This window comes from Myotis brandtii, unplaced genomic scaffold, assembly GCF_000412655.1.
Source record: "Myotis brandtii unplaced genomic scaffold, ASM41265v1 scaffold496, whole genome shotgun sequence".
NCBI lineage: Eukaryota > Metazoa > Chordata > Mammalia > Chiroptera > Vespertilionidae > Myotis > Myotis brandtii.
In genome coordinates this window covers 1,048,494-1,064,722 of record NW_005368921.1, presented here as the reverse complement: position 1 = coordinate 1,064,722, position 16,229 = coordinate 1,048,494, and the positions used below count along the sequence as shown (strand labels likewise).

The following is a 16,229-nucleotide window of genomic DNA, read 5'->3' as shown; positions in this document are numbered from 1 at the left end:
TCCGCAGGCTTTCGGGAGGCCCGCCCCCTTGCACTGATTGGGTAGGCTCCTCTTTTCCCCGCCCCCGAGGTTCTGGCTTCCTCGGTGATTGCACGGCGGCCGTGTCCATCCGCACCCTCAGGCCCCGCCCTCTCCTCCCCGCGCACCGAGACTCCCTCCGCCCGCGTTCTCCCCTCGCCCGGGATCCGCTCACCCATCCCCTTGGCCAGCGGGTATTGGGTGCACCTGACAGCGGCTCGAGCCTTATAGGGACAGGCGCCTCCTCCTGTTACAATCCCACCCACCGGGCCCCAGCTCTCGGACACCTCCCGGGCTTCACACTCCATCCCAGAGCTTCCCCCCACCTTTCCTCGTCCCCGATTCCTCCGCCCCTCCTTCCAGCCACGGTTCAGACGCCCGGGGCGCTCCGCCGGAACGGGCGACGTGCTAGGGGGATGCGCTCCATGAAGGCTCTGCAGAAGGCGCTGAGCAGGGCCGGCAGTCACTGCTGGAGGGGAGACTGGGGTCACCTGAGCCGGAGCCCCCTCCTGGGCGGGGGCGTCCGGCACCACCTCAGTGAGGCCGCGGCGCAGGGCAGGGAGACGCCGCACAGCCACCAGCCGCAGCACCAGGCTCAGTAAGGCTTGCGCGACGGGTAGGGCACCGGCTCCCACTCACTAGCTCCCAAGTCCCGTTCCTCGGGAGCGCAGCTCGTCTTCTTCCCTCACCTCTCTTCGCTCACTCGCCGGCGATGCCTTTTCCTTTAGATTTGGGGTTTTGGGTCCGCCGCGCTCGGGCAGTAAAATGCCGTCCGCCTGGGAGAGCGTTTGGTCAGGTCGGTCCTCGGGATGGTGCCTGTCCCAGGTGCGTACCTCGCCGGGAACCTGGATGCGCGGCGTGTTTCTCGGTGCACGTGTCTGAGTGCGGGGCTGTGTGCTCACCACCCAGCCGCATCCTCCCTCTCCTCCTCGCGGGTATCTTAGGGGGTGCGTGGGGACGCGACAGCCTCCCTACTGAGTCCTGCTGTACTGGGGTCTGTCGGTGTGTGTGTGTGGGGGGGTCTGTCGGTGTGGGGGATCTGTCAGTGTGGGGGGTCTGTGTCTCGGCGCATTCTCGGCGTGTAATGTGATGCGCGTGTATTATTGGTGCGCAAGTACGTTGGTGCGTGTGTTGTTTGCGTAAGTGTTGGGTGTGTGCATTGCCAGGGCTCCCTAATCTGTGAATAAGGGTGTTTTTCCAATTGGTTGTTGAATGGGGAAAATCTTTATCATAGTGGCGGGATGGGAGGGGGGCATAAAACGCAGATTTCTGAAACTAGAGCCCATCAGATCTGTTATCTGTGCTTCCCTGGCTTACTGATCTAAAGGGCTCTCGCTCGCTCTCTCCCCTGGGGCTCTTATTGTGCCCTAACCCCCAATACCCAGGAACACTTGGTGGCTGAGCCTCTTTCCTCTGAGACACAGACAGAGGCAGGACAGGAAGTACTGCCCTCCCCAGAAGTGAATGTAGACGCTGCCCAAGTCGCCCCTGCTCTATTATAGCAGGAGCAGGAAACGGACCATCTCCCCTGGCATTGACATCTACTGATGACTTTCAGAAAGATGTGCACACCGTAATTAAAGTAGCCAGACACATAGCACTACCTCACTGCCACTGGAATCCCTGCTCTGACCAATATGGTATTATTTATGTGTTTATTATTAATAATTATTATGCTGTACTTTTCCATCGGCCTCTTCTCAAGGAGACATGGAACATATCAACTTTAAAGAATAAGCCCTCTCTCTCCTGATCTACTCCCCCACTCAACTTTCCCCAAATAATTGCCCTGGGAGAAATGACGGTGGGATAGAGCCAAGGCTTAACCTCCTTCACCCTCACACTTTCTGTGGGATGGGGAGCAAGAGGTGTCCCTGGTCCCTGCCCCCTTTCCTTACCCAGTGAGTCAGGTGGATCAGGGTGTTTTTAGAAGGCTTGATCCCCCTGCCAAGGCTGCCTGTGCTCCCAGGGACTCTCGTTAATGGCCTTGGACTGATGCTCCCTTGGGCAGAAGGAGCTGAGAGCACTAAAGGGGGAGGGGTTCTTGTGTTGGGGGGAAAGGGGGAGTAAAGAGAAAATACCATTATTCAGGTTATTGTTTGTTTGTTTTTTAATATTTAGCTTTATTGTTTTTATTATAAAAGAAAAACAAGATAAATAGAACATCAAGAAAAAAATTAAGTTTCCAATTAATTTTGTGATATATATCCATACATATCCTATCCTATATATGTATATATAAAATTTAACAAAAATAGGGCCTTGGCATTCATATTATTTAGTAATCTATCTTTTCCATTTAAACAGCTTTCAATATCATTGAATATGTGTATATATTGTTATTTTAATGGCTGCCATTTTGCCATTTTAAGATTCCATTGTATGAAGTATCATAATTTAACCAATTTTCAGTTTAGTTACTACATATTCTTGTGCACTTGTTCAATTATTTCTTAGAATAAATTGCTAGAAGAGTTTGCTCTCCAGAGATTGATATCTTGTATAATCTTCTAAAGTTATTTTTTGCATATATCAGCAGATACATGTTAATATTATTTTCCCTTTTTTATGCAAATGGTGTCATAATATATACATTGTTCTACATTTTGCTTTCCCCCCTCAACATTATGTTGTAGATCAATCCATTTCTAGGTCAAAGGGTGTGCAATTTTGTTTGTTTGTTTTGGTTTGTTTTGTTAGTCCTTACCTGAGGACATTCTTCCCATCATTTCTTTCAGAGAGTAGAAGGAAGGGGGGGGGGGGGGGGGGGGAGAGAGAGAGAGAGAGAGAGAGAGAGAGAGACGTCTATGTGAGAGAGACACATGGACTGCATGAGCCCCAACTGACCAGGGGGCAGGGAGCAAACCCAAACCGAGGTACGTGCCCTTGACGGGAATTGAACTCGAAATCCTTCAGTGCGCAAGCCGATGCTCGAACCACTGAGATACCGACCAGGGCAAGAGTGTGCAATTTATTTAAGGCTTGAGACACATTCAGTAGGATGGCATTATTTCCTGTCTTCCTTCAGCTTCGGGCAGAAAGACCTGCCCTCGAAGTGTTCCTGTGTATCTTCCTTCTTGAGCTATTCCTAAGATATCTTTTTCCTCCCTTCCTCTGTCACCACATGTATCCTCACTTCCCTATAGGCACTATGTTTATTGTGACAATTGGATTTCCTCAGAAACAGGAAAACTTCCCCCTCTCTTAGTATTTCTCCTAGAACAAAACACATATACACATGCCTAGTCTATGCCAAGCTTCTTGATTTTTAATATTGTTTTATTTTTAATGCATTGTTTCAACAGAGAATATATTCATATTCGCATATATCCTATTCAATAGATAACATGCATATTCATATAGCTAACAATTCAAAATTTACAAAAAGATATATAGTGGGAAATATCCCTCCCACCCCTTTTGCCAGCACCTGCTTCATCTAGGGAGAGATAAATCAGTCTTCCAGAAATATTTTGTGCCTGAAAAAGCAAATATATATACTTTTCTCTTTTAAACATAAATAGTACCATACTAAAAATAATGTTTTATAGCTTGCTTCCTTTAGTTACTATTACATCATATTAAGTCAATATTTATGCATGCCCTCATTAATTTTTTATTGATTTTAGAGAGGTAGGGGGAGAGAGAGAAAGACATCAATTTGTCGTTCCACTTATTTATGCATTCACTGATTGATTCTTGTATGTGGCCTGAGCTGGGATCAAACCTGCAGCCATGGTGTATCAGAACGACTGAGCTACCTGGCCAGGGCTCTTTTTTTTTTTTAACACTGCACAATAGTCCATGATATAAGTACACTATAGTTTACCTATCCAGTTCCCTATTGATACACATGTAGGTTGTTTTAGTCTTACCTATCAGCAACAATGCAGTGAATATGTTACTTTGTAGGTATGTGAGTACACCTACAGGATAAATGCTGGATAAATTGTTGGGTCAGAGGGTTTTTAAGGGTCTTAATCTCAAATTGCTGTCATATTTGGAATGATCTGATAAAATAATTCCTCTAAATCTGTTAACATATTAATAACATTTCTTGAAGACCAAGAAATCTTCAGTACCTGGAATCTTAAGTGTTATAAGCCAGCTAGAGAGATAATTTGGGGAACAGAGAACTTCCTACAAGTGTAACTAGGTGATTCTTTTTGAAGACCCACTGTGTGCTAGGGACTTTGCTCAATGCTAGGAAAACAAAAATATGTAAAACACAAAGACCTAACAGTGGAACAAGAGAAATTCTTCTGTCAATAAGATGATGTGTTGTGTCATACCAGCAGTATAGCGGCATCTGGAGGTTGGGGAAGCCTTTAAAGAGTTAGTAACATTTGATTTGGACCTTGAAGGATGAGCAGGACTGTGCAACATGAAGGATAAAGAGGTTATTCCATGCAGAAATTTTAGCATAAGCAAAGGCCAGGAAGCCTGACAATACCTGGCCCATTTGGGAGCCACCTGGCATAACTGGAGTGTGGGGGCACAGTGAAGAATAGGAAAGGAATGTTGGCAGGTTCTCAAGAGCCTTCAATGCCATACCAAGAAATAATACCAAGAAGTAATAACTTATTTTGTAGGCAATAGGGAGCTATCAAAGGTTTTCCGTAGTGACATGACATTTGTGTTTTAGAAAGATGACCATGCATTGTGGAAGATGGGTCGGAAGGCAAGAAGAGAGTATAGTACCGTTAGGAGTTGGTGATAAGGAAGCATGATTTACCGAGCCTCTGCTTCGTGAAAGACAGTTTTTGGAATTTATGGAATGTTATTTTAATGAAGCCTCACATCACCCATGTAAAGCAGACATTACTACCCTTATTTTATAGATGAGGAAGCCAGTTCAGCAGTATTAAATAACCTTACTATCTATATTAAGATCACACAACTATTGAGGTGCAAACTCTGGTTCTTTCTACTATACCATGCTGGCACAAGGGAAGAGAAGAAAAGAGGGTCAATTTGAGACATTATGGAGGTAAATTCATCCAGCATTGTTTACCAACTGAACATGGATGCAAGGTATGGGAATTATCCAAATAGTTGCATGTTCCCAGCTTGGCAACTGGAGGAGTGGTAACACTATGAACCCAGATGGAAACACAAGCAGAGGAGCAGAGGTGAAATTACATCAGGTTTGTACATGTTAAGTGTGTGGTTCCTGTGGAACATCTAGTAATGGAAATGTCTAGAAGGCAGCTAGAAATAAAACTCTAAAGGCCAGGAACAGCAACAACAACAAAAAGCTTGTGAATAAAATTTAAGACTTCTCAGGACAGATGTGAAAGTTGACATTATGGGGATAGATCAGATAGCTCAGGGAGGAGGCCTAGAATGAAGATACCTACTACTGATAAGCCCATGTTCCAGGAGGAGCAAGGATCAGTTCTCAGTTTCCTGCCCTCCTCCCCTGTCTCTGCCCCAAACAGTGATTCGTCAGAGAGTGGCATGCTGTCTCGCTTGGGTGATCTGCTCTTCTACACTATTGCTGAGGGACAGGAACGAATCCCTATCCACAAGTTCACTACTGTAAGTTTCTCTACCTGCTCAGAACCCTAATCCCTTGGGATCTCTTACTGATTTTAGAGAAAGTAAGGGAAAGAGAGAAACATTGATTTTGTTGTTCCACTTATTTAAACATTCATTGGTTGATTCTTGTATGTGCCCTGATCTGGAATCCAACCCACAACCTTGGCGTATGGGGACGATGCTCTAACCAACTGAATTATCTGGCCAAGGCCCTTGGGATCTCTTGAAAGTGGGGAAAACAGGGTAGGACAAGTACAGGGCAGCTAATAATGGGTTGCTTCATGAGGATGAAGAATAGTAGATGCCTAGGCTGATGAGACAATCCCATCCCTGCCCCAGGATGGGAAGATTAACTCCTCTGACTCAGCCCATCTTATTGGTTTGGGACTTTGATCCAAGGGGTTCAGAAACCAGCTGCCTTGGTGAAAAAGGGTAGGAAGCCCCCATTAGCTTTCAAAGCTGTTATGTTTCTTCTTCTTAGTTTGCAAACCCATTTGTTACACCGAATGTAGTAGTTGGGGTTAAGCTAATTGTTGTTCATTGGGAAAGATTTTTAGGATTGTATTACTGTCCTTGTGGCTGATCTTATTAGCTTCTTCTTTACCCTAAAGGCACTGAAGGCTACTGGACTGCAGACGTCAGATCCCCGGCTCCGGGACTGCATGAGCCAGATGCGCCGCATGGTTCGAGAGTCCAGCAGTGGCGGCCTCTTGGACCGAGATCTCTTCCAAAAGTGAGGGCCCCAGAAACAAGAGCACCGCTCTCAATTGTTCTTGGACATAGACGATAACAGCAGGGAGGGATCTTAGGGATTGGATAGTTCAGCCCCTCGTTTTATTTTATTATTACACGAGTTACACATGAGTACGCACATACTCAGTATAAGAGTTCAAACAATATAGAAATACATTTTCTCCTTTCCCTGTCTCCCCAATCTCAGTTCCATTTCCCAGAAGTAAACATTATTAACAGATTAGTATCTTTTAGATAATGTCCTATGCATTTACATACATATAAGAATATATGTAAATATGCTTATTTAGGATTTTTAAAATATAAAGATGACCTACTATGCATATTATTCGAGTATTTATTTTTCTTGGGCTATCTTTCCACATTATTCCAGCCCCTCATTTTAGAGGCAAAGAAACTCAAGACCCAGAAAGACAATGTGACGTGCCAAAGGTCACACAGTATTGGTCCCAAACCTGATGACCACTCACACCTTTATTCCAAATTTCCACGGCTCCAGAGTGAGTCACAGCTGCATCTCTCCAGCTCCCTAACCCACTCACGTCTGGAATCCAGGTGTGTGAGCAGCAACATTGTGCTCCTGACCCAGGCATTCCGAAAGAAGTTTGTCATTCCTGATTTTGAGGAGTTCACGGGCCATGTGGATCGCATCTTTGAGGATGCCGGAGAGTTCACTGGAGGCAAAGTGAGGGCCCGGGGACTAGGGGAGGGGCAAGGGCTCTGGGCCAGATATACCTTGCTTCTCTGAGATTTCCTGGGGCTGGGAATCCAGTGGATGAGGGGTGAGAGGCAGAACCTCTAAAAATGGAGACAAGGGCTTTATGTATTTCTATACATGCAATTTCTAAAGCAAGTGAGGGGATTTGAAGTTTTTATGGGGACATTTGGCATAAGGACTCAATAGAACTTTGAAAGAGACTTATAGGATAATTGAGCCTAAGAACCAAAAAGGGAAGCTGATCCCAGAATATTCTTCTTTTTACTTTTCATGGACTTTACTGCCTTCTCTATAGGAGTGGAGCTACAGAAAGAGAAGGTCTTCTAGGACTTAAGTCTTGGGTGTCTCTGAAAACAACAGGCAGGAGAGAACTCTGTTGCCCTAGAGAAAACAGAATTTTAGCCTTTATCTAAAAGATTCTCCTGACCCTGAACCTCAGCAGCTCTGTTCCCCTTCTTCACATCCCTATCTTCATTCTGTCCATTTTCTCTACCCACTCATGACCAGGTGGCAGCCTACATCCCTCAGCTGGCCAAGTCAAATCCAGACCTGTGGGGCGTCTCCCTGTGTACTGTGGATGGTCAGCGGTGAGATGCTGGGTGAGAGAGGGGAAGCAGGGCCCGGGTGCAGAACATAGGCCGACCTCTCATGGCAGCTGTCTACCTCCAGGCACTCCGTGGGCCACACAAAGATCCCCTTCTGCCTGCAGTCCTGCGTCAAGCCCCTCACCTATGCCATCTCTGTAAGCACCCTAGGCACTGACTACGTGCACACGTTTGTGGGCAAGGAGCCCAGTGGCCTGCGCTACAACAAGCTCTCCCTCAACGAGGAAGGTGAGCACTGCCAGGGCTCAGACCAGACTCATAAATGCTCCCCTCAAATCCCCACCTCACCCTCTTTTGTTTATTTCTCTGCCCTTCCTGATTAGCTCTGTCATTCCATCCTCCCCAGCAGAGAAATCTTTCTAGTCTAGCCTGCAGAGCAGGCAGACTGTAAACAAGGTTTTTTCTCAGTGGCTGATAAGACACTGGGTGGTTTGTATTTCCTCAGGAATCCCCCATAACCCCATGGTCAATGCTGGCGCCATTGTTGTGAGCTCCCTGATCAAGGTCAGTGCCACCCTAGCCTTCTCTAAACCCCCTGTTCCTATATCCCTCATATCTGTCCAGCTCTCCAGGGAGACTGGTGGGGCTTTGATTCCTTTGAGGATCCCCAGGAGGCAGTGAGGGCACATATGAGGATGTCAGTAAAAGGAACTCTACCCCTGCCCCCACCCACGAGTCAGGAACCCAGAGCTTCCTGGCCCTTAGAGAAGTGAGCAGGTCCTGACCCCTGCCTAGGACCAAGGGCCAAATGCCAGACACAGGGGGAGGACAACACTAATAGGTGCTGATTGGCCACTTCTGGGTGAGGGACACACAGAAGGAAGGGTGAATGGCCAGGCCAGGGTAGCTATTCACGTCACCTGGAACTATGAGTTGGCCTTGAGCAAAGGTGTCAGGCTGGCTTGTCAGCTGTAGGTCTCCCAGGGCTTGAGTAACAACCTGAGAGTAATGTGGGCAGCAATGCTCTGGAGCCAATCACAGTTCCTCCTGGGGAAGGTGGTGTTAGGAGCCCTTCCTCCATGGACTTAGGTGTCAGAGTTCCTGTGATGTTGACACTGTAGTTGACATGTGCGGGAAGTAATGAGGGTGGGAGGAGACCAGGCTCCCTCGAGAGCTGGGCAGATGCTCTGGGACAGCTCTATCTACAGCTCTGTGTCTGGGGCCTGCCTCATTCTATTCCCATCTAAGCAGACCCTATTGGACTTGATTTTCAGCTAAAATCTTTAGCTTTATTTCAATTATCAACATAATTGATAAACTTGAATATTATAATATATGCAACACACACCCTCATCCCATTCCTGTCACTCCAGTCTTGGAGATGGCTATGGGAGTCCGGGAAAGGATAGAGTGAGGATCCAGCGTGGGGTGTAAGGAATGGGGATGGGATCAGGAATAGGGGTTGAGTTTGGGGGCAGGATTGGAACCAGGAAAATGAAAATGGGAGTCTGTGATGAGGGGCAGAACTGAGAATGGAAGTGGGAGTGAGGCTCGTAGACGGGGTGAGGTTATTTGTATTCATTACTTGATAATAAAATCTTAGCGATTTTGTTTTTAAGGTCACTAAATATACATGGATACTAAAAAGTCTTAGCTGTTTATTGGTGTGTGTTTTTAATAAAAAAGAAAAAAAAGGTGATTGTAAAATTAACACATTCCCAGAAGCAAACTAGTCTAACACTTTAACTGGGTCCTTCCGACCCTCCTCTGTCACCTTCCTAGGTTTGGAACACTGATATCTCTCTCTCTTCAGAAGCAAACTAGTCTAACACTTTAACTGGGTCCTTCTGATCCTCCTGTCATCTTCCTAGGTTTGGAACACTGATATCTCTCTCTCTCTCTGCAGATGGACTGTAACAAAGCAGAGAAGTTTGATTTTGTAAGTTTCCTTGCTACTCAGCCCCTGGCTGCTTTTCTCCGTGGCATGTTGTCCTCTCCAGCTGCCCCAGTGCCTGGCTCTAACCCTTTGGTAGTGCACCAGCCCATACTAGAAGCCTTATTTCCAGAACTGTGGGGATCTGCTGGCCTCAGAGAAGAAAGGCACCTGAAGTTCTTGCTGGGAAAAAGACTGAGGAGTTCAGAGAGTTAGTAGGGTCCTCACTCATGTGGTGCCTCCCATGCCTCTTTTTCTCTTCTAGGTATTGCAATATCTGAACAAAATGGCTGGAAATGAATTCGTGGGTTTCAGCAATGCCACGTAAGACCTTGTTCACAGGATTGGCTGAATACATTGTGTGTGTGTGTGTGTGTGTGTGTGTGTGTGTGTGTAAGAGAGAGAGAGAGAGAGAGAGAGAGAGAATATGAGAGAATATATGAGAATAGAACCATAGGAGGAAGAAATCCCAAGGGAACTTTGGCCTCCCAGCTTCCTCTGAGCCCCTTCATTGGCATTTATTTACCTTATAAAAGAACTTGCTCTATTTCTATTTAGTACTTAATGAGCGAGGTGATGTAAGGATTTCTTGCCAAGCCTCTCAAAGCCATGTTTGTCTAGACTAGATGACTAAACAATTTGGGGTGTTTTGTTTTTTACACTTTATAATAAAGCTCTGCCCGGTGCTTGCTGGGGTCCAGGAGTTTGGCAGTATTACTGAGAATTTATAAAGGGGTTGATTTAATTTAACATGTGCAATGTAGTTCTGTCTCTCTCAGGGAAGGTATTTTTTCCCCTTCTCCTCACACCCACCCCTCAAACATCAAGTACTAAATTGGGTGTTTGCTTCAGATTCCAGTCAGAGAAGGAAACGGGGGATCGGAATTATGCCATCGGCTATTATCTAAAGGAAAAGAAGGTAATTGGGAGAGGCTGGGAGAGCAAGTCCCTGGGAATTCTGTGGCTGGTGGAAGGGCAGTTCGGGCTGGGGACTTGGGCCGAGATCCTGGCCGTGTGAAAAGACTACTGATGGCCTGAAGAGAGATGCTCTCCCCTCCCCTCTTCTTCCTTGCAGTGCTTCCCTAAGGGGGTGGACATGATGGCTGCCCTGGATCTCTACTTCCAGGTAAACACTGCCGCTCAACTCAGGGTCAAGGGAACAGGACAGGCTGTACTTCTTGCTCTGACCCAAAGGGATGCTCCTCCGGAAACACCAGGGAACTTGTAGAAAGATCAGGATGCCAAGAACGTTGCTCTGCAACCAAGAGTGTTCAGGTCCACACCACACCCTCACCTCTGCCTTGTCTCCTTAGCTGTGCTCCGTGGAGGTAACCTGTGAATCAGGCAGTGTCATGGCAGCCACCCTGGCCAATGGTGGGATCTGCCCCATCACAGGAGAGAGCGTGCTGAGCGCTGAAGCAGTGCGCAACACCCTCAGCCTCATGCACTCCTGCGGCATGTATGACTTCTCAGGCCAGTTTGCCTTCCACGTAAGTGCTTCTGGCCCTTCCATCCGTGTGCCACAAGCCCGTAGCCAGGCAGAGAGGACACTGAGTCTCTGAAGGTGGAGAGGTGGAAGCTTGTACCTGCCTCCCATTCACTAACTTCCAGCCAGGCAATTAGGCTGAGAATCCTTAGGGGCTTGCCAAACACAAAGTCCCTCAAACACAAACACATGTTGTGACCAATCTTCTGTGGCCCTTCACATGGCTGGTGCTTCTCTAGACTTCAGGTTAGATGTCACCTCCAGAAAGAGGCTTTTCTGACCACTTTTAGCCTCAGGTGGTGCCCCTCCCACTTCTCTGTCACATCTTCCTACTTCTTTTCTTCTGTGTTATCATAAGCTGTGATTATTTTTGTCTATTTGTCTACCTATTTACTGTCTATCTCCTATCATCAGAATGAGAGGTTTTGTCCTAGTTCTAGCATCAGTCACGGAGTAGATACCCAATAAATATTTCCTTACTGAAGCCATGAATTTAAAGGGGGGTAGGGAAGGACAGGAGTAGGAAAAGCTAATTAACAAGCCAAAAGGTTGAGGTGGGTGTGGCCTTGCCCACATAGTCATTTGGGATAAACTATTAACCCAGACTTGGGACACCTCTAGCTCATCCTCAGTTTCAATTTTGTCCCCAAGGTGGGCCTGCCAGCCAAGTCAGCTGTGTCAGGAGCCATCCTCCTGGTGGTACCCAATGTCATGGGAATGATGTGTCTCTCACCTCCACTGGACAAGCTGGGGAACAGCCACAGGGGCATCAGTTTCTGCCAGGTAAGTTACTTTGCACATAATACCCAATATTCTTGAATGAGTAACTAAAGCCATTTTTAGCTCCTACTAAGAGCAAGGAGTAAGTAAATAATCTCTCTGGCTTACAATTTTAGAAGTTGGTGTCTCTCTTCAATTTCCACAACTATGACAACCTGAGACACTGTGCTCGAAAGTTAGACCCGCGGCGTGAAGGGGGAGAAGTAAGGGTAAGGAAAACCCCAGGTGGCGTCTAAGTATATTTCAGAATACCCTTGGCTAAGCATCCAGGGAGGAGCGTCATGGGGCGGAGCTGGGCATGGGTGGGCTCAAAGTCACAGTTAATCTCAAGTGGGTATGATCTGTTTTCCAGAACAAGACTGTGGTAAACCTGTTATTTGCTGCCTATAGTGGAGATGTCTCAGCTCTTCGAAGGTACCTCTGTGACCAAATAAACACAATAAAATACTCCTGGTCAGAGATCTCATAAGGAGTTATCATAGCAAAATAGTTAAGTGCTTCAGCTTTAGAGTCAGATACAATGGACACACAGTGCACTTAAATGAAAATTTTTTCAAAGTACAGTGCCTACTATGTGATAAGACCTTAATTAATGGTAGCCACTGCTAGGATTAACCTGGGTGTTAAGAGCAGAGGTGGTAGGTGAGGACCCTGCCTTCAGTGGATTACAACATCGGCAAATATGTACTGGGTAGCTACCACAGATAAGCAGTGATGTTTCTGGAACCATCACACTCCCATTTCTCTGACGTGGGAGTAACAGTCTCATCTGGGTAGGGAACACATTGTGCGAGGCCTGCGATTTTGGCATAAGCTCTAGGACCTATCCAGTCTGACCCCACTTCAGAAAGGACATGAGTGATTCTAAGCTGATACGGGTTACTCCAGCTGCTTTCCACTACCCTCAGGTTTGCCTTGTCAGCCATGGACATGGAACAGAAAGACTATGACTCCCGCACAGCCCTGCATGTTGCTGCAGCTGAAGGTATCTGAAGGTTAAATAAGAGGTTAAATAAGTAGATCAGAAGACCCTTTTCCACCAAGAGTACCCCCCACCCAATTGGGTGTGCCCTCAGGGTTGTTTTGTCCAGACACCCTTCAGTTTGCAGGCTGTTACTGGGTACTGCAGGGAACAAAATGGGAAGAGGCCTTTTCCCCTCCTTTATTGGTTCAGAACTCCAGCTGCCAAGGGTCTGCACCATTGTTGTCACCAAAAGGTTCAGGATCTGTACCCTCTCATTTTCCTTCTGCCCATATTCCTAGGACACATAGAAGTTGTTAAATTTCTGATTGAGGCTTGCAAAGTGAATCCTTTTGTCAAGGACAGGTGAGTAGGATTAAGCTAAAAGGGGGTGTGGGTAGCCACCACTGTTATGTATAGAACCAGGGCACTCTCTCTGTCTTCTTTGTTCCTCTCAGGTGGGGCAACATTCCCCTGGACGATGCTGTGCAGTTCAATCACCTGGAGGTAGTGAAACTGCTTCAAGATTACCAGGACTCCTACACACCATATGAGAACCAGGCTGAAGTAGCAGCTGAGGCTCTGTCTAAAGAGAACTTAGAGAGCATGGTGTGAGCATGGAGCACACATGGTCCCTGCTCAAGAAAAAGCACGAACTGGCCAGACATTTAACCCATAACCACCAAACATGCTATGGAGAGCTGCACTCCTTCAGTGCAGACCAAGATAGGCCAGTGCTTTCTGTGAGAGGCAAAATACCCCATTTCCCTTGGCAGAGCATAGAGAAGTGCCTAGGTGGATACCTGCAGTAGAGCTATCCACGGAGACTGTGGGCTTCTTCAAGGTATAGCCTAATTGCCTAGCCCACTCAAAATCTTTCCAGGTCTTCACCCAGGTCCCCTCTTCCTCTCCCTGAAGAAACCATCATGAGAGAGAAAGAGACACTTGGGTGAAGGGGCTCTAGCCACCATGCACATGTCTATATAGAGCTATGCACCTGGTTTTAGTTGTCTGGAGAGATCTGTCCCCCTTGGCAAGGAAACAGAAATTTTATAGACAGAGAAAGTATTTTGTGCTTAAATAAACTTTAATTACACAAATTATTATTTTTGCTAAACCCAGTCCTCTTTCTCCCATGGAGGTATTCAGTTGCATCACCATCATAAAGACAGAATAAGATGGAGCCACAGGGTCAAACAGAAATACTGTATTTCACATAGATGCTCATCCCACCAGGTTTTCCTCAACCCCTAATACTGCTTTAGGTTAAGTGTATTCTGCCTAGGTTGTGGTGGGAGGGTAAGGGTTTGGATCTGAGCAGGCCCCAAAAATGTGCAAGCCCTCGGGTCTCTCTCCTCCCTCTGGAAGTTCCAACTGTAGCAGAAATGAAGCTAGAACTTCTCAAGAATAAAGTTTCCAGCATGAATGCCCTTGATATCCCCCAAGTGTCTCTTTCCCTTTGGTAGTGGTTGTAACTGGCCCGTGAGTACAAGGGATTGTCCAGGTGTCGGAGGTATGCAGGTTAAGGCAGATGGACTCATGGTGAGGATAGCTGCAGCTGTGTGAGGCTGAGAGTCCAGCTTTGAGGTACTGAGGAAGGAGGTCTCTGTTCTCACTCTGACAGACAGTAAAGCATTTCCCGAAGGAGCCAGAGCCCAGACTCCGTATGTGCTTTAGAGAAAGGGCCAAGTCACTGAACCACTCCTCCAGCCAGAGGTAGGAAGGATTCCCTGTGGAGAGACTCAGTAGAACACCAAGAACAAACAGAAGTTAACATGGGTAAAGGGAGAGAAAGGTACCATAGTGATGAATACATCCAAACAAAGCTGAAAGGTAAGACCCCAGGACTGAATACAGTCTGAGAAGGGCCTGGGCACAGGAAGACGGAGGGACCCAAGGAAGCGAGTCCAGGAAAAGACACTCATGGTAGCCTAGGAAAACTGGCAGTAGCCTAGCTTCCGCAGGTAGGGGAGAGGGAAATGACTAAGACGCTGCACAGAGGACCTGAACTGTGGGAGCTAGAGGTTGCTTGAGGCAACGTTAAAAGGCTTCAGACACTCTCAGGAGGACGCTGGCCAAGCGTGTGATTAGGAGGAACTCCAGTGATGGATGTACTAGAGGCCCTTGGGCACCTCAAGCCCTGAATGGGTCAGCAATTCTCCATCCCAAAGGGCAAAGGCAGGTACCACTGGACCCTGGAAATCTGTCTGTAGCATGTGGACCACAGCAACCCGGCTCACATCCACCAAGCTCAGCTTCTGGGCCTCGTACTCCAGCAGCAGCCCCACCTTCTCTGGATGCCCGATGCCCTCAATAGGGGCTTTCTCGTTGGCCAACATGGTGTGCCACTTGCGCTGGGCATAGGTGAACACCCAGGAACGGACATCCACTCCGATGCAGCTGTCCCGAGAAATGTCCACATCGGCCACCCCGACCCGGAACTGCTGGGAGCGCTTCACCGTCACCTCCCAGTAGTGTCTGCCACTGGTGACCGCGGTGTCCGCCAGCACCACCGCCCACTCCCGGAAGCGCTCCGCATTCAGGGCCAGCTGGGTGGGCTCCAACCCCACCATGCCGTATTTGACACCTGTGTCCCCTTTGAAGAGTGCCAGGCTGCTGTGGGCGGTTTTCTCTTCCAGTTTGAAACTGACGCCTGCGGGCAGAGCAAAGACACTGGGTGATGGCAGGGGCTCCCACCCTGGAACTAGAGCTAGAGACACAGAGACGCTCTGAAGCAGGCCGGCATGAGGTCACGGAGAGGCAGGGAAGTCAGCATGCCGAGCGGGCCAGGGAGCGGGGTGCTTTACATAGGCAGCCCCCGGAGCCAAAAAGCTCGGGCTGGCAAAGCCCTAGGTTTTCAAGAACCCAGACAGTGTCCTAGGTTTGGAATCGCAACACCAACGCAGGTGAGGCGTGGACAAGCTCTGGGAGTAAGAGACGGAAACCGTTTTGAGGTAAAAGAGAGTAAAAGGAGGTAACCCTACCTCTGCGGGCTCCTGCGGCAGCAGCCCCCAATCGTTTGGCTGCCCAGCGGCAGAGGCAAGGCGAACGTGCAAAGGGCAGCGCCATCTTGCGCCCCGGAAGAACAAGGTACAACTCCCGACCTGGGCCCCTCCCTCGGCCCGCCTGCTTCCGCTCGCACTCGGGGCGCGAGATGCTGTCGCGCAGGGTGATGACGTAAGAGAGCCAGCGCCCGGGAGGGAGCCGCCATTTTAGTGAGCCAGCGGCGGTGGTTACAGTTTATTGTTTTTTTCTGTGGGAAGGAGTGCTGCTCATGTTTATCTAAATAGGACATTTAGAGAGATGATGTAGCAAGATGGTTACAAGTGGTTGTAGCATTAAACAGTAACTGGATTCGAACCCGGCTCCGCTGTATGGCGTTTAGACAAATCACTTCTCCGAGCTCTAGTGTTCTCACTTTTTTAATAAAAATATCCAGCCGACAGAGCCAGCGCTGGCCCACGGCCCGGGCGCCATGAGCGGCCTCTTCGGGC

At 47.9% G+C, this 16,229-nt stretch overlaps 2 protein-coding genes across 4 annotated transcripts; one reads left to right on the top strand and one right to left on the bottom strand.

The window, feature by feature from the left end:
• The first annotated feature begins 153 nt into the window (after positions 1-153).
• Positions 154-14,117, top strand: GLS2 (glutaminase 2 (liver, mitochondrial)). Of its 3 annotated transcripts, none has more exons than XM_005876756.2 (18): positions 154-616; positions 5,460-5,559; positions 6,171-6,292; positions 6,868-6,997; positions 7,538-7,617; positions 7,700-7,863; positions 8,081-8,139; positions 9,482-9,514; positions 9,774-9,832; positions 10,361-10,427; positions 10,584-10,634; positions 10,822-10,998; positions 11,646-11,777; positions 11,891-11,983; positions 12,127-12,188; positions 12,683-12,759; positions 13,038-13,101; positions 13,194-13,838. In XM_005876756.2, the coding sequence occupies exons 1-18, from the start codon at positions 435-437 to the stop codon at positions 13,348-13,350; spliced, it is 1,809 nt and encodes a 602-aa protein (XP_005876818.1). In that variant the 5' UTR covers positions 154-434; the 3' UTR covers positions 13,351-13,838. The 3 variants fall into 3 exon arrangements, with proteins under 3 accessions (XP_005876818.1, XP_005876819.1, XP_005876820.1); XM_005876757.2 differs by having other exon boundaries at positions 549-843; positions 13,194-14,117; XM_005876758.2 differs by lacking the exon at positions 154-616 and adding an exon at positions 617-634 and having other exon boundaries at positions 13,194-14,117.
• On the bottom strand, positions 13,804-16,223 carry SPRYD4 (SPRY domain containing 4). The gene is made up of 2 exons (XM_005876755.2): positions 15,720-16,223; positions 13,804-15,388 (listed from the first exon to the last, which is right to left on the bottom strand). Exons 1-2 carry the CDS (start codon positions 15,802-15,804, stop codon positions 14,850-14,852), a joined length of 624 nt encoding a protein of 207 aa, XP_005876817.1. The 5' UTR covers positions 15,805-16,223; the 3' UTR covers positions 13,804-14,849.
• Between the last annotated feature and the right edge of the window lie 6 nt (positions 16,224-16,229).